The sequence below is a fragment of the Triticum aestivum genome, chromosome 5D (genome assembly GCF_018294505.1).
Source record: "Triticum aestivum cultivar Chinese Spring chromosome 5D, IWGSC CS RefSeq v2.1, whole genome shotgun sequence".
Classification (NCBI taxonomy): domain Eukaryota; kingdom Viridiplantae; phylum Streptophyta; class Magnoliopsida; order Poales; family Poaceae; genus Triticum; species Triticum aestivum.
The window spans coordinates 256,802,166-256,825,923 of NC_057808.1; the positions used below are offsets into that span (position 1 = coordinate 256,802,166).

Here is a 23,758-nt window from a genome sequence, read left to right on the forward strand (position 1 = left end):
TCTCGACGCGACAGTGCGGCCGTTGGCCGTGGGGCGGCGTGGTGGCGCTGGTGGCTGGCGGCGCCCGTCCAGCCCAGATCTGGGCCCATTTGGACCCATCTGGGTTGGGCCGGGCCGGTGCCTCGGCGTTCGGCGGCGGTGCTTCCTGGTGGTGGAGACGTGGCAGTGGTCTGTGGGCAGTGAGGACTCCGTCGATCGGCGAGCTGCAGCGTGGTGGCACTGTCCGGGTCCACGTGGACCCGGGCGGGCCGTCGGGGCCCGGCAAGTCCTCGTTACCGCATCCAGTCGGCTACGCTGCGGCGGTGGAGGCTATCCCCTCCTTCCGGTCGAGTTTTGCTCGCTCCTGTGGCCGGTGTCATCTTTCCCTCACTAGGTCTCGTGTTGGCAGCTCCAGTGAGGCGGCGAGGGTTGTCCAGTAACCGTGGTGGCACAAGCTGGTGGGCGGCTGATGGGGTGGTGCATTTCAAAGTGCCTGGGGAGGTGGTGGTGGTCGTGGATCAGGGGAAATCCCTGTCGGCTTGTCCGACACCGACGCGGTGACGCCTGAGGGCGTCGTCGGTCCTTCCTGAGGGGGCGTCGGGTGTATCCCTTCCCCATCATCCCCCGTGCACCGCGGGAAACCCTAGAACTTGTTCGGGCAACAATGACGACGCCGTCTCATCCCTTCTTGAAGGTGTTGCTTGGTGCACGGCGCTTCAGGATGCTGGGAGCGCCGTGGTACTTCTTCGGAGGGTGCAGCGGTTGCCGGACTTCCTTTGTCTGTTGATCTGCCAGTGTCGGCATTTATTTCTCTCTTTTTTTCTTCTTGTCTTTCATTTTGGGCTTCTCTGTGTCGTGGCCCCGGCAGGCTGGTTGTATCCGATGTTTGCTTTATATATAAAGCGGGGGGAAACCCATTATCGTAACTGAGGAAAATACTTATCCCTACTGTACTGCATCATCCTCTCCTCTTCGGGGAAATCTCAACATAGTTCACAATTAGCAATATCCTAAAAAAGGAGAAGCTTAGTCTTTCATTATCATTGATGAATTAGATGCTTTGGCAGAGGTTAGACCTCTATCTGAGCATGAAAGCGAGATCAAGGGTCATTCGAATGCACATATAGCTAGCATGCTGCGTGAAGAGGAACCCAAATAGTACCAACATTCTTACCCTCAGTTTATCCTGAAGGGTGATTTGAATACTAGATATTTCTATGGAGTCGCCAACGGCATAATTGAAAGAAAATTATTCATTCCCTACAACAGGATGAGGGCACGATTGACGGGCATGAGCAACGTACATCTTATATCACTAATTATTATAAATATTTGTTTGGAGCCCTAGAGGAAGGAACGTTCTCGATGGACGAGTCTCGAATAGATGAGATCTCCTAGGTTTCGGATGAGGAAAACATCCTTCTAACAGCCCCATACTCCAAGGAGGAAGTTAGAAAGGAGGTTTTCCTAATGGTGCACAACAAAGCCTTGGGTCCGGATTGTTTTCTTGCTGAGTTCTATCAGAACTTCTGGGAAGCCATCAAACCAGATCTCCTACTTTTGTTTAGCGACCTACGTGCTGGCCAACTAGAATTGTTCCACTTAAACTTCGGTGAGATTATTTTATTACCTAAGGTTAATGAGGCTGATTTGTCTCCTTAATGCTAGTTTTAAAATATTCATAAAGGTTGCGACTATTAGGCTAAATTCGGTTGCTGAACATATGGTTCGTCCTTCACAAACAACTTTTATGCAAGGCAGACACATCATAGGTGGAGTAGTTATCCTTCATGAAACACTCCATGAATTACATTAGAAAAAGTTGAATGGGATGGTACTCAAAATAGACTTTGAAAAAGCTTATGACAAAGTCAAGTGTCCCTTTCTTCACCACTCTCAGAATGAAAGGATTTTCTGTAGAGTGGCGCGTTATGATCCATAGCTTCGTTTTTGGAGGTAGTGTTGCCATTAAGGTCAATGACAATGTTGGACACTATTTCCAAGCGAAGTAGGGATTGTGACAAGGTAACTCGTTATCGCCCATGCTATTCAATATAGTAGCTGATATGCTAGCGGTCATGATTGAGCATGCCAAGGTTGACGGCCAAATTGACGGGGTAGTAATCATCTAGTTAATGGTGGTCTCTCTATACTTCAATATGCTGACGATACGATTCTCTTTATGGATCATGACCCAAAGAAAGTGAGAAATCTGAAATTAATTTTATCAGCATTCGAGCAACTATCAGGTCTTAAGATCAGTTTTCATAAAAGTGAATTATTTAGCTTTGGCGAAGCTCAAGATGAGGCCCACCTGTACGCTAAACTGTTCGGATGCGGGTTGGTCCAGTTTCCAATCACATATTTGGGGACACGATACATTATCGGGGACTCAAAAATGTTGAATGGAAACATGTCAAGGAGAGACTTCAAAAAAGACTTAGCAGCTGGAAAGGTAAACTGTTGGTGGAAGATTGGTCCTCATAAATTTAGTACTAAGTAATATGGTACTATATATGATTTCCTTCTTCCAGTTACCGAAAGGAGTTTTACATAGATTGGATTATTTCTGATCAAGATTCTTTTGACAAGGAGATAGCGAGAGAAAGAAATATCGACTCGCTAAATGGAGTGTGGTTTGCCGTCCCAAAGACCACGGCGGGTTGGACATTCATGACCTTGAGATTAAGAATAGGGCCCTCCTCGGCAAATGATTGTTTAAATTATTGACGGAAGAGGGTGTATGGCAAACCCTCCCAAGGAGGAAATATGTGGGTTCCAAGGCAGTATCCCAAGTATACTGGAAGTCTGGAGATTCCCACTTTTGGGCATGTCTAATGATTACGGAGAAATATTTTTTATTCTATGGTTCCTTCTCTATTAAGGACGGCTCGGAAATTATATTCTGGGAGGACAAGTTGCTCGGAAATGCCACACTCTGGGAACAATATCCGGCTCTATACAACGTTGTGCGCCACAAGGGCGATACTATCGCCACGGTGATGGAATCATTTCCGCCAAATGTGACGTTCATAAGAGATTTAATTGGACCCAGACTCCAATCATGGAATAGCCTGCTCCAGCGGTTGTCCACGGTGCAACTGTCGCATGAGTCTGATGTATTTCGAGGGAACCTACATTGGAATGAACAATTCTCAGTGGAGTCTATGTATAGAGCGTTAATCCAGTCTGATGTGCTTGTCGACAATAACAAGAAGGTCTGGAAGATGAAGATACCTCTTAAGAATAAAATCTTTTGCATGGTATCTTCGTTGCGGAGTTATTCTTACTAAAGATAACCTTATTAAGAGGAATTGGCATGGAAGTCCGCAATGTGTCTTGTCACCATGATAAGACAATAAAACATTTATTCTTCCAATGAAAATTGGCTCGGTCTATATGATCAGTCATCCAAATAGCTTCTGGCTTGTATCCTCCTTGTAGTGTCGCTAATGTATTTGGCAACTAGTTACATGGGATTGATCGCATGTTTAGAACTCTTCTCCGGGTGGGAGCGCTTGCCGTCATTTGGTCACTTTGGCTATATAGAAATGATAAGGTTTTTAACGATAAAAGTACTTCTCTCATGCAGATTATCTATAGATGTACCAAGACTCTTCATTTATGGCCCTCTCTACAATGCGTGGAGAATCGAGACCTGTTTACGGAGATGTGTACACGTTCGGAGGCTACCGCGAGGGATACTTTTACCCAAATGTGGGTGGCAGCATGATCTTAGGATTGACCCCCCTCCGCTTTAGGCGTTATACGGATTCTGCATGTTTCTATCTATTTTGCCTTTTTATTTATCATTTGTATGAGAGGACCTTGTTTGGCCGTGTGCATCTTAGTTATGCAGAGGCTGGGTGTATTACTTAAATATTTTAAGCAATAAAGCGCCCCTTTTCGAAAAAAAACCCTGCCTATTGAGTCATTGCATTGCACATGGTTATTTATTAAGTTCTGTGGGGCGATGGTCACTAGCATACAGTTGCTAGAAAATGAGCGTGTAGGATCAATGAACCACCACACACGATGTCGTCCAAGACAACCGTGTGCGATACGCTACCAGACCACAGACGTTTCTAAAAGGAAAATGTGTGTGATGGATCACCCTATCTCACACGATTTTGTGTGTCGCATGGTGTGTGATACACTGCACTAACGCAAACTTTTTCTTTAAGCAAAATTTTATGGGGTGTTTAGCGCATCTCACATGGCTTGTTCGGCTTGATTGTTTGTGATAGTTCTCCCCATCGCCAACGTGCACTTTCGTGCTTATCGTGTGTGGTTGGAGGAGTTATCGTAGACGATTAGTCTGTATCGTTTGCGATGGACCTCCTCCCCCCTATCAAACACCTTCACAAGGCGATGGTTCAAAACTTTGTCAGGCAATGTTTAGGGTTTTTTAACTGATTACATACATGCCTTGTGAAGTTTAAAAAATCAATAATTTTTGCACGGATACATATAGATGTCTTTTGCATGTATGTAAAATTTCATAAAATTAGATGATGATTTGTACCCTCTACAAAAAAGACAAAATCCTGGCCCAGAAAAAAACATTGAAGGAAGGACCATTTGTATACATGTGTTTTTCCTTTTTGTGTACACCTTGTATTTTAACATATATAGCTGAAAATTTATAGGCACATATACTACACATTTATATATGTATATATGTACACTTTAAGAAATATTAGAAATGTGTAAAATCAAGTTTTCAGCTAAAAAAATAAAGAGCTGTGTGGAGACGTACCGGACTCCAAAACGCATTAGCGCTCCTACTCTCTCTCTCTCTCTCACTCTCACTCTCTCTCTCTCTCATGACTGGTGCAATAAACTGTTTGCCTCCCTAGCAAGCTAACGTCGCTCAACTACAAAGTGAGAATTGACTGAATTCTCTCCACTCCAGGTGCAGAACCCAAGAGAAAACTATTGGTCAGGCAAGCATGCATGCACTATTAATGGGATTTAATGTATTGCAGGCATGGAAAGTCCTAGAGGTCGGTCTAGCCAGAGGACGTACATCATCCATGCAAATGTCCAGTACTCATTAACGAATATTGTGCGATGTATACCCTCGTTAACGAGTATGTAATCTGTGTGCCCGGCTGCCCGCTAGATGAGTTGGCGTGTGCTTTCTAGCATAGGTCTACGCCCATTTGACATTTTATGTTCTACCCGGCCACCCTCACATGGTTCTTACTTAAAATGTACGGTTATGTAGACCCAATGGTTATGGTTTATTTACTTACAATTATCAAGATATAACGGTATGATATATTTATTTTGAACGCTCGGATGTGATATATTTAGATATGATTATGTAGATCTAGTATGCACGCTTTTTTTTATGTATGGTTGTGTTGATCTAACAGTTATGATCTACTCATTAATAGATGATCCACCAAATCAACAACCGAGTGTTTTGTATTTTTAGAATTCCTATATCACACCGCTATTTTTTTTCTTCTCCGCCAGCAGCTTATACTTCAATTTCTTCAAGCTTTCTCCACCAGCGGTTTATGTAGTGGTCGGCATCTCTCTGTCAACACTGTTGGTTGCCGTATTGTCAAGATTTTCTCATAGTTTTCACACTTACACGAATCAATAAGTCATGCGAACGATTCTTGTATGTTTCATCTCCTATGCAGGTTATTCATGTATGTACGCGATGGCTCCGTACTTGGTCTATCCTGTAGAGGCTGGAGGACAGGGACCTATTTATGATGGCGTCTACGCGGCTGGAGCGTACGCCAGGAAGATTTTCTACCCCCATGGATGGCGGTGTGATCTCCGGTTAGGATCTGCCACATCATAGGCTGGACAGATTTATTTATTTTTGAGCTGTAAAACATTTTTTTTATTTTTGGACGGTTGGACTTATTGGCTGTGTGCATCGAGCTATGCAGAGGCCGAACATTCTTTCGATGCGTTTGTATCACCTTGATATATCAGTTGAATGAAATGTCCTTTATCGAAATTAAACGATTCTTAACCGTGACATGGAAATAGTTATTTTTCTGAGAAATGATAAATCCGCCGAAGGAAACTAAACATACATAAATACCAGCATTTTGAGCAGGATGGAATGTGCCGAGATGCCTCGTCCGGCGAGTAGTCTCCACGGGCGGGGGCGAAGGAATGACGGAAGGGGGCAATAGGGACTAGTACATGTCAGTAGGAAAAGCAAGGTCACAGGTCCATAAATTGGGGTTTGAATGGAGTAATTAAGAACGAGAAAGAAGGAAGAGAGAGCAAAACGATCGATGGCATCTGCGAGCTGAAGATGTTATTGCTCTAGCTGCAGCTCATGCATGCCTGCACGGCACTGCGCTGCACTGCACTAGCTGCGGCATCCGGCCGGCTTGAATGGTAAGTTGGTCTCGGTATCCACGCTAGCTCTCTCTCCCTCCCACACGCTAGCTGCTCGTCCATGTAGGTTATTAATGGAAGGGGAGGATAGAAGATCGAGGAGAGGTGTGGACGGCTGCAGGGAACCCTACTTAACTCCATCTCCATGCACACTATACGATCAGTGTCTTGTGTGTGACCAGTACTGTACGAGTTTCAAGTCAACTTGGATCGAGGTGTCCCATGCCATGGCTATCACTGACATGCATGCAGGAGTGGCCAACCTTAGTACGTACGTACGTACGTACGTGTGCGTGCAACAAATTAGCCCTAGCTTAGCTTTAGCCATGCCATGTTGTAACTTACTCTAGCTTAGTCTTACCTTAGCTTTATATTGCTTAGCTTAGCTTACCTTACCTTTATTTTGCTTAGATCAGTCTTAGCTTAGCTTAGCTTTCTTTACTATTCGTTCAAACTTTGAAAAAAATATATAAATGCGCTGAGGGAAGAAATTCTCACAGTTCCGCTTACAAAAACAAATTAGCTGGGGATCACCTTTAATCTCTCTTCTTTTGTTGGAAGTGTTGTGTTTTTATTTAAAAGGTCATCGACAGGACATCCAAGTTTAGTACATCGCTAATACAAGTGGCACATGAAACCACAACTTGTGCATTACTACAACCTTCCCTAACTAGAATATGGGAGATCCATTAGCCGATCGTCGCACCCAGACGGCCCTAAACTCCTCTTTTGTTTGGGGGCAAAACCTTTGACTTCCTCTACCAATGACCCATACGTTAACATATCTTCGTCCATCGCCATGAACTGTTCCACCACAATCTTGGAGTCATATTCCAGCACTAGGTTTTGAACGCCAACCGCCGATGCAAGTTGCACCGTGCGATGACATGCCAGAAGATCAGCTAGCCCGGGATGATCAGGGATGGCTGGGAAAAAATGGCATGCTCGTCATGTAGCCTGAGCTAATAGCGGGTCGGGTAAGATAATACTCCCTCCGTTCCTAAATATAAGTCTTTAGAGAGATTCCACTATGAACCACATACGGATGTATGTAGATGCATTTTAGAGTGTAGATTCATCCATTTTGCTTCGTATGTAGTCCATAGTAGAATCTCTACAAAGACTTATATTTAGGAACGGAGGGAGTACATGATTATTTTTTGTCATCGCTATAGTTACAGTAATGAATGAATGACTCAGTTTTGATGAAGTAAACTTTCTGCTGCAAACCTTTCCCAATCATATTGAAATGGACATAGTTATTATGCGATGCTGGAATAATTGGATGCAGAGGAATGGGAGATTTTCAAGAACGAGACTCTAGGGCAAGAACCTTAGAAGCAGGGATTGAAGCATGATCTGCTACTTCTCAAGTATAGAACCAAAAGGAAAAACATTGCTATCTTAGAGCAATGGATCACCTCTGCTCTCTAAACTAGTCCTCTTCGGTTATTATTATTTCATTATGTTAGAGAAAACTGGCATTTGATAGATTTTAAATGAATATATTATTTTACCTTTTACTTTGTACATATTTTCTTATATTAATGAAAATTACCGTAGAACAATTGTTATACGGTTTCAGAGTCAAAAAAAAAAGAATGAATGACTCATTGCATTGTTATCAAGCATATATGTGGTTGGGCCTGAGCTTGTAGCAGCTAGCTAGTGGTACGTAGGAAAAGAACAAAATATAAGAGGAGAAACGGTGCATGCATGAATGAGTACATGGCGTCTCTCTCATCATGACCTTATGATGCAGCACCCAACCAGCACTCAGTCTAGGCAGAAGGGTCGTGTAATTTTACAGGGACTCCTACATGTCATTCCCCATCAGTCTCTCTCTTCCCTCTTCCCTCTCTCTCTCTCTCATTCACTCACTCACACACGCACTCACAATATACACAGTGCTACTAGTACCAGAAGGCAGGCAGACAAACATTTAAAAGCACATCCTAGCTAGCCTCTTCTGTCGATGGTAAAAGTGGAAGAGATTGAAGAGAGAAATTGAAGGGCATGCATTCAAGTTTCCCTTGAATGCCACTAAGGACAACACAGTGTCTGCAGGCAATTACGCATCCTCCCATCTTGTCCCATCGATCTTCTCTTCTTCTTCTTCTATTCCACTGTGATCTCTGGCCAGTCATTTAACGTAGCTATCAATTTCAACGTACAAGCAGAAAAAAAAGGCAGTCTTTCTTCAGGCTGGAATGGAACCTGCGGACGCAATATATATCTGACCTGATTCATGCATGCGCCAGCTCAAAGAAAAAGAAACATTTGTTTGGGTGTAGTTGGTTAGCTAGAGCTAGCTGTACATGCTTTCAACACACTAATGACTTTGTGGCACAGCTAGAAACAGATAGTTTTATGTGGATGTCTAAAGAGATACAACGTAGTCACGTCATCAAGATGTAAGAGTTATCCCGTCTAACGTAACCGTCGGAGAGCCAGTGCGATTCTAAGCCTGAAGTGCAATGGAGATATGCCATGCATTCCCATAGCATTTTTACTCGATCTACTAACCTTCTTTTTGTTAGAATATATGTCATTGTAATCTCAACCTCTTCCCTTATCTTGTGTTCTACTCAAACTCTTGTATATCTCCTTGTACGCCAAGGCAAGGGCTGCGGCCACATCAATATAAACAATCACGCGGCTCTCCTCGAGGGAGTAGGAACGCTTGATATCTTCCATGGTATCAGAGCCACCTCTTCTCATACATCTAGTCACAAACCAAAACCCTAAAAACCACATACCATCATCTTGATGGCTTCTCTGCCGGCGTCGCCCTCAACCTCGGATTGCCGCCGTCTGAGAAGCTCGCAAGAGGAAACTTTATCCTCTGGAAGACGCAGGTCCTCCCGGTCCTGCGAGGTGCGCAGGTAACGGGGCTCCTGGACAAAACCGACGCCGCTCCACCCAGGATGGTGGAGATCACAAAGGCGGACAAGACCACGGCCCTAGAGCCGAACCCCCTGTACGGACCCTGGATCACCAAAGACTAGCAGGTTCTGTCATACCTTCTCAATCCCATGTCTCCAGAAATTCTTACACAGGTCATTGGGAAAGACTCCACCTTTGAGCTCTGGACGACGGTGACAAACCTCTTCGCCTGGATTACTAATCTGAGAATCACCATCACCAACACCAAGAAGGGCACCATGTCAAGCTCGGCCTATATGGCGAAGATGAAGAGCCTTGGGGATGAACTAGCTGTTGTCGGGTGTCCCGTCTCTGATCCGGAGATGGGGGACTATATCCTGGCAGGACTGGATCGCAACTACGTCTCCGTGGTGGCAGCGATCGGCGCTATCAAGAATACAATCACCGCCGACGACCTCTTTGCTCAAATCTCTGCCTTTGATCAAAGGATGGAGATGCTAGGCGACTCGTCTTCAGGCGGGTTCCACTCATCTGCTAATGCGGTCTACAGAGGCCGTGGCCAGTCCCGCGGCAGATCTCGCGGGCGAGGAGGAAGGGGGCGTGGCCGTGGTGATCGCGGTGACCGCTAGTCCTCTTCCTCCAATGGAGGCGGCGGCTTTAGAGGTCGCCCTCGACAGCAACAGCAACAACAGGTGCGTGAGCAGTAGCATGGCTTTACTGAATGCCAGATATGCTACAAACACCATCCAGGAGGTGCACGAGTTTGCTGGTGGCGCTATGAAGAAAACGACCAAGAAGAAAAGGAGGAACATGCAATCTCCTATGGCGTGGACACCAACTGGTACGCCGACAGTGCAGCAACAAACCACATCACAAGTGAACTTGACAAGTTGACGATGCGGGAGAAGTACAATGGAGGCGACCAAATTCGCACGGCAAGCAGTTCTGGTATGGATATCACACACATTGGTACTTCAATTGTTAAAAACCCCATGAAAAATTTACACTTGACCAATGTCTTGCATGTTCCTCAAACATCCAAAAGTCTTGTTTCCGTTCATCGATTCACTCTTGATAACAATGTTCTTATAGAATTCTATCCTTATTTTTTCTTGGTTAAGGACTTGAGAACAAGGAGAATCATTCTTAGAGGACGGTGCGTGGGAGGGTTCTACCCACTCATACCATCATCATCATCTTCAGGGTCCAATAAACAAGCAAATATTGTCACCAAGCTATCATCATCAAGGTGGCATAGTCGCTTGGGTCATCCATCTTCAGTCATAGTTAAATATGTTCTTAGCAAAAATAAACTCTCTTATGAGCCTAGAGTTGAGTCAGTTTGTGATCCGTGTCAACAAGCAAAAAGTCATCAATTACCTTACCCAATTTCTACTAGTGTGTCTACTGCCCCTCTACAACTTATCTTTTCAGATGTATGGGGCCAGCTCCTACCTCAGTTGGTAGATTTTCCTATTATGTAAGTTTCATTGATGACTATAGTAAATTTACTTGGATTTACTTATTGAAGAAACGATCTGATGTATTCCAAGTTTTTATCAATTTCCAAAATCTTGTTGAATGCAAACTGAACTCCAAAATCATTGCTATGCAAAGTGACTGGGCTGGTGAGTATGAAAAATTGAACTCTTTCTTCCAAAAGCTTGGCATGTCACATCATGTCTCTTGCCCTCATGCTCACCAACAAAACGGATCTGCTGAAAAAAGCACCGTGACATAGTTGATATGGGGCTTGCATTTCTAGCAAATGCTTCCATGCCACTTAAATTTTGGGATGAAGCATTCTTAACTGGCACATATCTTATCAACTTGCTTCCCAGTAAAGTCATCAAATTTGAAACTCCCATTACACAACTCCTTGGTGTCACACCCAACTACAGATCTCTTCGTATTTTTGGTTGTGCCTGTTGGCCCAATCTTAGAGCCTATAACACGCGCAAACTCTCTTTCCGCTCAAAAAGATGTGTCTTGTTAGGCTATAGCCCCATGCATAAAGGGGTCAAGTGCCTTGATGTTCCTACTGGTCGGGTATATATATCCAGAGATGTTGTATTTGATGAGTCTGTGTTTCCCTTTGCATCCCTTCATCCTAATGCTGGTGCACTTCTCCGAAAGGAAATTCTTCTTCTTCCTTCACATCTCCGGTCTTTTGATCATGGGGTCGACAATTGTACTAATCAATGTGATGATATTCCTGCTGGTACTGGTTCTCCTCTTATGCCTGTGCAGGTCCCTGGAGAAAACGGTGCTCAAAATGACCAAAATCTCGAAAATATGGCTGAATTTGACCCAATATTGTATGCTGAGGAAGAAGATGAACCTGGCACAGATAACGAAGGAGATCCGGCGGTGCCTGGAACCCCTGTACCTGCGGGAGGGGCAGCCGCACCAGCGGCTACAGGATCGCGCAAGCGCATCCTCCTCGGATCGCGCCCCTGTCGGCTCCAGTCCCGATTCCAGGGAGGGAGTACATACTTAATACTAATACTCAATCTTATCAGTTCACAAAATAAAAACTCAACCTTACACACTAGATGTTCCAAAATATTATATGATGTTTTAGAAAATCGTGTCGTGCATTTTATATACAATTGACCCCTAATTATATGAAGCCTTTTTTTGCGAAATCTAACTATTTGAGGCTTTCATCTCCCTGGAAATTGCAAAACAACCGAAGTACTCTTCACACCGGCCGGTTAAGTAAAATTATTTTTTTCCTATGTTCGATTTATTCCACTAGCTGCCGCGCCTACCCCCTCCTTCCGCTTCCGTTTTCTTGATAATGAAACTATAATGTCCACATTTTATAATGAAACAAAAGACTTGCCATTTTGAATTGTTAACGAATAGGTTGCTTTAGACATGCTGCAACACATGAGAATTATTTTCACCCTCGTGACATTACAAAACTCAAAATTTTGGCGCTTGCAATGGACCAAAGAGCAGCCCCCTCCTTCATTTTGTCGACGATGACCATCGTGTGGGTGGAACTGCCACCAACAGTGGCAGAGGCAGGATTAATTTGTAGGTGTGGCGGAGCTGATACATCACATGGCTCAATGACTGCTGCCTCAGTTCATGATTGTAAACTATGCGCCAGGGAAAGAATATAAGAAGTGCAACTTACAACAAGTCACGTGGTTGGGTTGGTTTTAAAAGCAGTCATCACACTTTGGTAAGAAACGTAAGTTATGTCAAGACGAGGCGTGCCAAAAAATAGTACGTTACTTATCGACACCTCTTTTTCTGCAACGAAGCCCTCGAAGTGGAACTACATGCAATTAGGGAGGGCTAGCGCTAGCTTTGGAGCGATCAGACCTTCCCATGGTAATCCAATCTGACTCTTCGACGGCGCTTTCTTCATTGTCCTCGGATATTCTTGATCGGTCAGCTTATGGTCATTTAATCACGGAGATTAAGCACCTCTTAGCTGGTAGAGAGTTTTTTCCTATGAAAATTTCTAGAGATCAAAACAGAGTAGCAGATCGCCTAGCGAACCATGGGAGAGTAGAGTGTAGCACGACTTGTTGGCTACAGAATTGCCCACCTTGTATCGCTAAGCTTTTGCCAACTGACTGTAACTCTGCATCTATGGAATTGAACACTTTTACCCCCGCAAAAAAAGTCATATTAAAAATAATTATATAATATATAAAAGAAAGACCTATTTCTGTTCGAAACTGTGCTTCTATGCATAAAGTCCTATTCTGTTTGAAATTATCTAGGCAAAATCTCTACGGTTCAACCTCCTTCGCTGCCCCCCGCCTCCTTCGATCCCTCTCTGCCTCCTTCGATCGGCATAATTGTCATAAACAATAAATGAACCAAATAGTTATAAAAAGATAATATATACCACATCCGAATCATAGACAGGACGAGGGCCGACGGGGGCGGATACCAAAACCATCGCACTATGTAATAAGAAGGAATAATAAAAGTAACAAAATTAGACAAGTATCTATCTGAAGTAAGAATTTTTTTTCTTTCAGAAAGAAGATAAGAACAAGAGGCTCACCACGGTGATGCTGGCGACGAGGTCGGCGCGGGCGATCGACGATGGTGAAGACGGGGACGGGACGTGATGGACCGCTAAACCTAGACAAATCTCGGGGAAAATGGAGCTCGGAGGTCGAGTTTCGAGAGGAGAAAGATTAACTAGTGTGGCTCAGACATTTCATCGAACACCTCATGTGCATAGGAGGTGAGCTAGAGCACCCAAATGCCCTCCCCTCGACGGCCAGAAAAAATAGAGCACTGTGGAGTGCTCTGCTGCGGCGATGGGGTATATATAGGCAGCTCATTTGTCCCGGTTCGTGGCTAGAACCGGTACTAAATCCGGGCCTTCTGTACCGGTTCATGCCAAGAACCGGGACCAATGGTTGTGGGCCAGGAGTGAGGCCCATTAGTCCCGGTTCGTGCCTCGAACCGGGACAAATGGTTCCATACGAACCGGGACCAATGCCCACGAGGCCCCGGCCGGCCCCCTGGGCTCACGAACCGGGACGAATGCCCCCATGGGTCCCGATTCGTGACTGAACCGGGACTAATGGGCTTGCCATGCCCGAACGAAAGCCCTGTTTTCTACTAGTGATGCACTTTCAGTTCAGTAAACTGGAGTATGCATTAATTCATTCTCCATGAAGTAATAATGAAAATGTTGCACCTTAATGAGGTATTATTTTCTATGTTGTTTTTAGTACATTTTGTACTACAAGAGGCACTAAACAGATGACTTGTAGTGTCACCGGATCTATACATGATTAAGTATATATACTCAAGTAGCTATTGAGTCTCAGTTTTGTTTATTGCATAGACTTTGTGTGCATATTTGTTTTTAGAACAATGGCTATGTTGCATGCTGGTGTCCCTATATTTCTATCCACAAGGCTATATATGTGCCTTGCCATCAGAAATAAAATGAGTAATAGGGGCCGAGCAGAATGTACATTCTGTAGCTAGCCGAGCACAATGGATAACAATACATCATGTGTATGAATTCTGAACTATGTAAAGATGAGGAGACAGAGTAATCACATGCCTTTTGTTGCTCTGTTGTTCATCTTTAGAACTAGAGAGAGGGAAAGACAGTGCTAGCTCATACTACTTGAGACTGAAGGTCATTAGGACATAAATTTTCTATATAGTACCACATATGATGGCATGTAGTTTTTGTATATACATATACTTGAGATGTTCTGGATAAAGTTGGAGCCATGAATCTAAGCTTAGCTTTTTTACTACTTTATTCCTTATTCTTTTTAGGGAACAATAATATAGCATGATGATGAATTCATAAGCTTCCCACAGACCGGAGTAACCCTGGTCATTATCAGATTTTAGAACAACTTTGTCCATCTTTTTGTTTTCATCTTCCCAACTTGGTATTCTTTTGCTTCACTCCCTTTGATGAGTGAGTTATCACAATAAATTCAGGTTTGGACAATACATGAAGCTTTCGTTTGAAAGGTCTGATTAATCCAAAATATGAACTTTCACAGAAACATACACCAACACATGAGCCTTAGCAATCCGTACAAAAAGCAAATGACACACGTCGTAAACGCTAACATATCATGTCATATTGGAGTTTTCTGGAGTGAAGTAGAGTGACGACACTGAAGCTAGAGCAAAGGAGTGGTTTGAGATAAAAGAGATGGACAAGGAGCAACATTTGTCTTGTTGGTAGGGTTTGGTGTCCCGTGGCAACGCACGGGCAGTCAACTAGTATTAACAATAGCATAATTAATTTAAAAAAATCCGCTTGTGTTTGAAACTATGATTCTATTAGCAGACCTCGTCAAGCATGTGAGAGCTGTTTACCACGCTATGTGTTGCACGAAGAATGTAAAAGGTGCAACTCCATTTAGTAAAACAATTGCGCGGTCGTCTCTCTGGTTATTAGCACGCTGCTACATGTGAGCAGGCTACTCGCGAGTTCTTGGGTTCGAAGCCTGCGTCTCGTTATTTTATTATTTTGGTTTATACTTTGCCTTTGACACTGACAAGTGGGTCCGGTTCCACATCAGCCAACGTCAAACACACGTTATAACAGCAGCCGGCACAATAGACGGATTTGTACTAAAATGTTCCGTTAGTAAAGTTGGTGTACTACTTTTATGGGGTTTTTTAGTTCTTGTATGAACTTGTTCCCACCAGGACAAGTTTATGTAATAAAAATGGTATTAACTCCCACCAGAAATGAATTTAACCGGCAAAATAAGTGGCCCTAGATAGCTTTCTACACTGACTCATGTCTAGTTGTGCACTTATCGTCTATTGTTTTTTACTTGTACAATTGTCGCTATTATTAGTTCCTTGTCGTCATTGCTATTTGCAAAAATTGATGGTCTGTATTTAGAAAAGCCTAAAAATTTGCAACACTATCACCAAGGTAGCAAAACATTGTCGTTGCAATAGTTTGACAGTAACGTTGCCATGGGAGCTTTTTTTTTCTTGGTCTAGAATCGTTCTAAGTGGAGGGCCCGAAGTAGCACCCTAAACTGGTATTCACATATACCAGTTATACCAGTTTAGGGTGCTACTTCGTCCCCTTACTAGTAAACAGCCCAAAGCCCTGGCCGCTCTAAACGGCTGTGTGTCTTCAGCAACACCTTCATCATCCTTTGTTGTCGGCATATTGGTGGGGTGATCCTACTCCGTTGGCGGCATATTAGTGCGGTGATCCTCATCTATTGCTTGCAGGATATCTTGAAGTATGTCCTCAATACCAGTAAGGTACAACAGGGGGTCAAGGCCCACAAAGGTCTGATTGTCATCATGAAGAGATGGTCAGGGCATGCATCAACCTAAGCTCATTCGTCGTCCACGTCAGCGTCCACCCAATGTTTTGTCTTATTTTCATGGGGTTCTCTAACCTTTCAGGGATTTTTAGGAAAATTCCAAGCCTCAAATCACCCGGGCATCTCTAAGGTTCTAACACCTCCACCTAGGTCAAGTGTGGAGGCATGTCTTTGTCCTGAATCTTCCTCATACCGTTTAGAAATAGGATGACCGTGCAATCTCTTTCAACTCGGTGTGCACGTTGACAAGCAGAAAGCATGTAGTGTTTTTGTTTCAAAACACATAGAGACGAGTGGCGTCATCCATATGTTGTAGAATGAGTAGTGCATGTAGGCTGTAGACCGAGACGCCCACCAGTGGAGTGTATTACCAGTAATGAATGATTTTGGAGGCCGCAACTACTGTTTTCTTTTTGCAACTTTTATTAAACTTAGGGTTTTATTATTGGGGTAATTGGTTTTATAACCCTAGTTGGGTCACACTCGGCAGGTTTACCCCTAACTTTCGAAAATACCCGTTCCCGCCCAAACCACTTTCCTCGTCTTATACTTTTGCCCTTTGAGCATTTGATCGTCACTTTCAAAACTTCATAACACAAATTCATACTAACTCATAAAAATACAAATAAGATATCAAAATGTTCAAAAAAAATCACCTATATGTGCATGTCATTTGCATTCATGAGATAAGTTGGAAAGTCTCCATCTTAGTTTGAGCTCATACGATCTCAGCATGAATAGTATAATCTGAAAAAAATCAAAATAAATTAAAAAAAATCTAAGTTTTTTTGGTGGCAAACGTTTACCAATCTTTTGAGTGCTTGCCAAGTTTGGTAAGGGAATGACAGTCGTGGGAGTCATGGTAAAAAAAAACAAAATTGATGCTCCAAAACAAAAGCATTTGGGAGTGTTAATTTTGTTTTTTGCTATGACTTCCACAAATTTCATTCCCTGATGAAACTTTGCAATCACTAAAAAAATACCAATGTTTTCCACAAAAAATAGATTTTTTTGAATTTTGTTTCAGTTTTTCCAGATTTTACTTTTCATGTTGCGATCATATGAGCTCAAACTGATATGGGGACTTTCCAACACTTGTTTCATGAATGGAAATGACATGCACATAAAGGTGATGCTTTTCTAAGCATTTTGATATCTTATTTGCATTTCTTTGAGTTAGTATGAATTTATTATGAAGTTTTTAAAGTGACAGTCAAATGGTCAAAGGGCAAAAGCATAAGACGAGCAAAGTGGTTTGGGCGGGAACGAGTATTTTCCGAATCTACGGGTAAATATGTCGAGTGTGACCCAATTAGGGGCATAAAACCAACTGTCCCTTTATTATTTTAGGGATAGATTTAGGGTCCCATTTTTGTGAGGTTGAAGTTAATTCATTAGAAGCTGCATGTAAAATTTTCCCACTTTTGGGGTTGATTTTCCCTCTCCCGCTCCCCCCTCACCGGTGGTCATTTCCTCCCCACCAGTGGTCGGTTCTTCCTCATGGTGGGTCTTGTCAAAGTTGGTTTCCTCACACTCGATGCCATCATCAGTGTTGTCATATTGATGGCGCCGACTAGCTTCATCTTCGGTCATATGAGACGATGGTCCGACCGTGGTATCCATTTGTTGCCTTTGCTAAATTGTTTGAAAAAACACTAAAAAAGGCTATGGAATTACAATAAAGAGTTACAAAATAACATGAAAAGCAAAACTTAACAAAAAAATTGGCTTGACCTTTGCTAAAAATTGAACATATTGAGTGCTACAAATTTGGCGAAACAGAAATTAATCAACATTTCGCCAAAATATTGTCACTCGTTTTCAATCCCTGAATTTTTTCAAAAGATGCACATATGCAAAGCTCGATGGCTGGAATATCACAATACACGCAGGGGCAACCAAAAGACTCCAACACATATATCTAAAAAAATAAGCAGGCATTGCTACCGGCACTTGCATACCTAGCCGAACTCTGTCTCCTTTATTTAAATTACCCCCAATGTTCTGCCCTTGTGAAGCTATAGCTACAATAGATGTTGGCTCAGATGTTGAAATTTAGCTCCGAACTTTAGTATATGCTGAGCATGTGGTACTTAAACAGGCAACATAATAAGTACTTAATTTGGTCTGTGTGCTAGTCCTAACAAGTTGTGCGATAATATGTTTGTGTATTTTCGACCAAGTTAAAGCTAGTTCTCTTCTAGGTAACCTTAATTAAAGTTATAGGAAATTTTATGTAGATATCCAACATCTATTTATTTAATGCAATTGGTTACGCAGTTTAAGAACAGCGAACAGAATAACAAGAAGAAAAGTGAGCAACCGGGTCATTTAGGCGCCGGGGTTTGCCGGGAGATGGCCACCGGCGCACGAAGTGGTGAAGGAGCAGGGGCAAGGACCTCGGAAGGAGCCTTAGTTCGGTGGCGGGCTCGTTCGGTTGGCAGTGGGCGGAGCACTAGAGTGGCACGTCGGGGGCGGGGTCGTGCTGGGCTCAACCCTAGTGAGGAGAGGACGGGGGCATTTAATGCATTTATAGTTATTTAATGGATATAAATCAAATTTGAATTACATGTACATTTAAAAATGCCTCAAAATTTGTGAAAAGATACCATTGAAATAGTTTAGTATGTGTTTAGGTCATATATGCAAGTAACAACTCCATTATCATTAATTTGATATGCGACACTGGCCGTCTTCAATTTCTAAACAACCTACATCATGCCCTTTTGCAAATATTTTTGAAATTTTAACCACACGCTCTACATGTGATATAATGACACCACACAAAGTTCCATATGTTTCAAACAAAATTATTATTTTTAAACTAAAAATCAATTTACTTATTTCAAATTAACTTCAGGTGTTTGAATTTTCACATATACATATTTGAAATCGGAAGTACCAAAATTTTCTTTGATAAGACCTAAATTTATTGTAAGTACATTATTTATGATCTTTTTTCCCATTTTGGAAATCTTTACATGTACTTGCATTTTAAATTTGAATTTTATCGAGTAAAATACAAATTTATTCATAAAATGCTTAAACATTCCAAATAATGAAACTACAATGTTCAAACCATCTCTCAGGCAATACCATAAAGAAATAATCCAATAAAACAAAATAAATACAAAACCAAAATACCTAACTATTTTACCAATGTAGGGCGCCTATATGTCCTCGCCATTGCCAGGGCTTGCCCCACGGCTATGGTGGGCCAAGTCGGTGGCCATATTACCTGTGTGGGGGCATATAAAACTGCTCGCCACTATTGCTCCAAATACCAGTGGCGGGCGGCACATGCCTCCCACCGTTGATAATGTAATTACAATGGTGGGCCTGGTTTAGTACGTATTTGGCTAGATTACCAGTGGCGGATCGCTAAGCTTACCAGCCACTGATTTGACCCTACCTATAAGCAGTTTCTCAGTAGTGAACATACTGCTGGAAGCACCTATGTTGGGATTGCCATAATTTCAATTCAAGGACATTCTACTATCCTTCAAAGCCTACTTCAATAAGCCATCTGTTTTCATGGAGATTCTGATTCTTGGCACTTGGCAGTTTGGCAACTAGAAATGATCATATATTCAAAGGCACTCGACCTAACTTATTTTGATGCAAGAAAGAAGTTCAAAGAGGAACTTGCTATGGTTGTTCCAACTGCGAAGAGAAATAAATATGCTCATTTGCCGAAAAAGGCTTTCGCCCCGCTTTATATATAAAGCAACGATCACAACAAGCATCCAGTACAAACACACACCACCGCAACAAACGCACACACCCAAGGCAGGATACATAGGTGCTGAGCGCAGCAACACCACCCCTAGCACTATCACCACGAAGAGATGAAGCTACATATGACGGACCATGTGCTCCAAGGCGGCGCCTTCAGGAAGGGTACGACACCGGAGCGCCGCCACCGCCAGATCCAAGGATCAGAGTTTCCCCTGGAGCCGCATGATGGGCAATGAGAGCCGCGACGACGCCTTCAAGAAGGGAATGATCTCCGCCGCCACTGGTCCGTCCGTAGATAGAACAAGTTTTCACCTCGGCCACCACTCACCGCCACCGAACACCACACCCCGGCAACCACGCCGCCCACACGGCCATGATGACCGGGCAGCACCAAGGCACGGGCTTTGCCCAAGAGCACCGTGCAACCACCACCAGGGCCGCCGCCCTGGCATCCAAAACCGTGACACCACCTCACCCGAGACCCGCCGCAACCCCAACGAGAGAGACGAGCGGAAAGGTCCCACCTTTCGCACCCCTGGGCGACCCCCAGCGTCGAGATCCGATAGGTCGGCCAGAACTGGCATCCACATGCCCGTCCTGCTGCCTCATGCGCGAGACGAGCTAGGACCTGCAGCACCGAGAAGGGGACGAGGTTAGTCCTGCTGCACCGTACGCGAGACGAGCTCAGTCCAGCTGCATCATGCGCGAGACGAGCTCCGTCCTGCAGCACTGGGCGCAAGACGAGCGGTAGACCGCAGCTAGGAGAGGACCAGCCCTATGATGGGAGTAACGCCCGGGCGACGAGGAGATGGGGCCAAGGCCGAGACGACCCGAACACAGACAAGCCGATGCCGGAGAAGCCGGCCGCCGCCGCGGGCAGGTTCGCCGAACCACCGTGAAGCTGCCACGACACCGGGAGGGCACCACCACGGACCTTCCCACGCCGCGGCCCACGGCCGAAGCAGCGGCCACGCCCGACCGCTACCCTACCTGTGTCGCCCGACGAGCTCCAAGCGCTGGAGCCGCCGGGCACGCACCACCGAATCCACGCGCCGCCGGCCAGCCCCCAACGCCAGATCCGTCCGGAACCAGCAAGAGATCGGCCGCGCGCAGCACACACCCCCCCCCCCCCCCCGCGTCTCCACGCCCTGGCCAGGTCCAGCCGAAGCCCAGCCACCCCACCGGAGAGGATGAGCCCCGGCTGCAGCACCACCACCTTAAAGGGGCCACCGATCGCCCCTGAAGCCGCCAATCGCCACCACCCGCCGGATCTGGGCAGGGGGCGCCAGATCCGCCGCCAGCACGCCCGCGGGCCTCCAGAAGGGGGGAGGAGGGGAGGAGGCGACGCCGGCCGGTCACCAGGGAGCGGGGCGGAGGAGGGAGGCCGGAGCAGAGGCAAGCCGGCGCCCGACGCCACCGGGCAGGGGAGGCCGCCCCGCGACGACCGCCACCGCGCAAGGGAGAGAGCCGCCCTGCCGCCGCCCGCGCCATGCGGCCTTTGGCCGGCGACGCCACCGGCGGCGGCGAGGGAGGGGGGGGGGGATGGGGGGGGGGGCGAAGGAACGGGGGCGGCGGCGCTATGGGGTTCCCTCCCAGGGGTGCCCGCGGGAGCGCCACGGGAGGGGAGGGGGCGATTCTTTCCTGGTCCCTTGGTTCAAGCAAGGGGCGTTTCATAAATATGCGCATTTCCGTACCTGGATTTAGTCCTTCTTGTAGCTTTCATAGCTAAATATTTAGTATTTGTTTATTTTTTGTGTATTCTTGTTATTGTACTATTACACAAAATATATTAAAAACACAACAGAGAGTTGATGTTAGTTAAAAAAAATACTTGCCCCACTTCCGGATTCGAAATTCAATCCAGCAAAGTTTGTTCTTCCATCATTGCAAAAACTCTTCCTTTTAGGTAAAACTCAGCCGAGCATGGTGAAATCAGGAAATGGCATGGACAACAATGTCGCGAGATGCATTTACTACGAGATTCAAAATTTTATCTACACGTGGAGAAATATTTTTTGTTCGTGCACAAAAAAAGTGAGATTATGTATTTATCTCATGGTACTTATATTACTACTTCATCTAAACATATAGCCATATATGGAGAAATGACATTAATTTCAAAATGCATGCAACTATGCAAGTCCCAGCTGTGGGAAAATGAGGAGCTAACCCTAGGGCGATTCCAGTAGTGGCTAAATAAGTGTGTCAATCCTTGACTCTGACAGTTCATCGCACCAATTTGTCTCACGTCTCCTCTCACCACCTGCTCACTGGAGTAATTGACTCAGCTAGCTCTTGCTACCTTAGCTAGCCCGGCCAGCTCGGTCTATATAACTCACTCAACCTTAGGCTTGGAACATATCCCTAGCACCAACGTACGTACACTAGCACTAGCAGCAGCCAGCTCTAGCACGCAGTTAACTAGACACAAAGATCGAGATCCAAGAGCAGTAGTTAAGGAGGAAGATGCCGCAGACGCCATCGACCCGTTGGTGCCCGACGCCTGAGCAGCTGATGATCCTGGAGGAGATGTACCGGAGCGGCGTGCGCACACCTAACGCGGCGGAGATCCAGCAGATCACGGCGCACCTCGCCTACTACGGCCGCATCGAGGGAAAGAACGTCTTCTACTGGTTCCAGAACCACAAGGCCCGCGAGCGCCAGCGTCTCCGTCGCCGCCTCTGCGCCCGCCACCAGCAACCCTCCTCCCCGGCGGCTCCTCCTCCTCCTCCTCCTCCTCATACTGGTGCTGCCGGTGGCGGAGGCAATGCTGCTGGTGCTGGTGCGGGCGTGAACGTGATGCACCCCGCGGTGATGCAGCTGCACCATCACCACCACACATACGCTACCAGCTGCTTCATGGCGCCTCAGGTCTTTAAATTTTCTATTGCTAACTTAGGAGCAATTTCTATTCGCGCATACTAATTTCTATTCGCGCATAACAATTAACTCATGGAATATACATATGTAGGGCTACTTGGAGCAGGAAACAGCAGCAGCAGGAGCTCTTCCAGTTTCGGGGTTGGAGTTTGCAGGCAAGACAAGCCAGCAGCAGGAATGGATGGCGCAGGAGCAGATGGTGATGGAGAACAGCAACATTAACAACAGTGTAGCAGCAGCTGGAGGCAGCTCCGCATCGGCCGGCGGTGGTATGAATAATATGACCCCGCCGCCATGGCCATGCTGCCGGCCGCTCAGAACCCTAGAGCTCTTCCCTACAAAGAGCACCGGTGGCGGCCTCAGGGACGAGTGCAGCAGCTCCAAGTCCTCCTCTTGCTCCACCTCCACAAACTAGCTAGCTTGACATGATCTCTAGCTACTTCACTATATATTATCTCTAGCTAAAGTTACCTGTGGGTTTTCCTGGCGATGTGTGTGTTTTTAGTTTTATTTTAGTTTTTTTACGGACCTGCTCCCTTCTAATACGGTGAGCAGTGTGTTGCCTGTGTTTGACTTGACGCATTGATGCTAAGTATTTTGTTTCCTAAGTTGTGCCGTTGAGTTTGTAAGCCCAGCGTGTTGCTAGTTTTTGTAACATGTATTCTTAAGTCCACTACTTGCTAGGTTGCTTTTGGCATTGTAGTGAAATAATATAATTATTTATCTCATTTCATTAAGTCGTATGTACACATTGTCATATTTGCATCCTGGTTGTTTCTACAATCAGTTCAAAACACAATACTGGAATCGGTGGAAGATGCCTAGTTCCTTGTGTTTCCCTTGTGTTTTTTATCGGGAACTCGGAAATGGCAGCCGTTTACTGAGAACCGACTGAAAGGAACTCAGCAATGGCACGAAACTCGGAAAATGTGGAAGTTTGCCCAGTGTCGAGAAAAAGCATGTTACCGAGTTTGGCGTCGGCAAATCTTTGCCAAGCAACTATTTTTTGCTGTGTATTTGCAATCAGCCCTGCAACACACACACACACACACACACGCACACGCACACGCACACGC

At 45.0% G+C, this 23,758-nt stretch overlaps 1 protein-coding gene across 1 annotated transcript; it reads left to right on the top strand.

The window, feature by feature from the left end:
- The first annotated feature begins 22,178 nt into the window (after positions 1–22,178).
- Positions 22,179–23,407, top strand: LOC123124630 (WUSCHEL-related homeobox 3). The gene is made up of 2 exons (XM_044545214.1): positions 22,179–22,673; positions 22,774–23,407. The coding sequence occupies exons 1-2, from the start codon at positions 22,269–22,271 to the stop codon at positions 23,095–23,097; spliced, it is 729 nt and encodes a 242-aa protein (XP_044401149.1). The 5' UTR covers positions 22,179–22,268; the 3' UTR covers positions 23,098–23,407.
- The last annotated feature ends 351 nt before the right edge of the window (positions 23,408–23,758 follow it).

Coding starts and splice junctions, on each gene's coding strand:
- LOC123124630 (XM_044545214.1), top strand. CDS start 22,269: ATGCCGCAGACGCCATCGACCCGTTGGTGCCCGACGCCTGAGCAGCTG. Junction 22,674..22,773: donor GCTGCTTCATGGCGCCTCAG/GTCTTTAAATTT, acceptor ATACATATGTAG/GGCTACTTGGAGCAGGAAAC.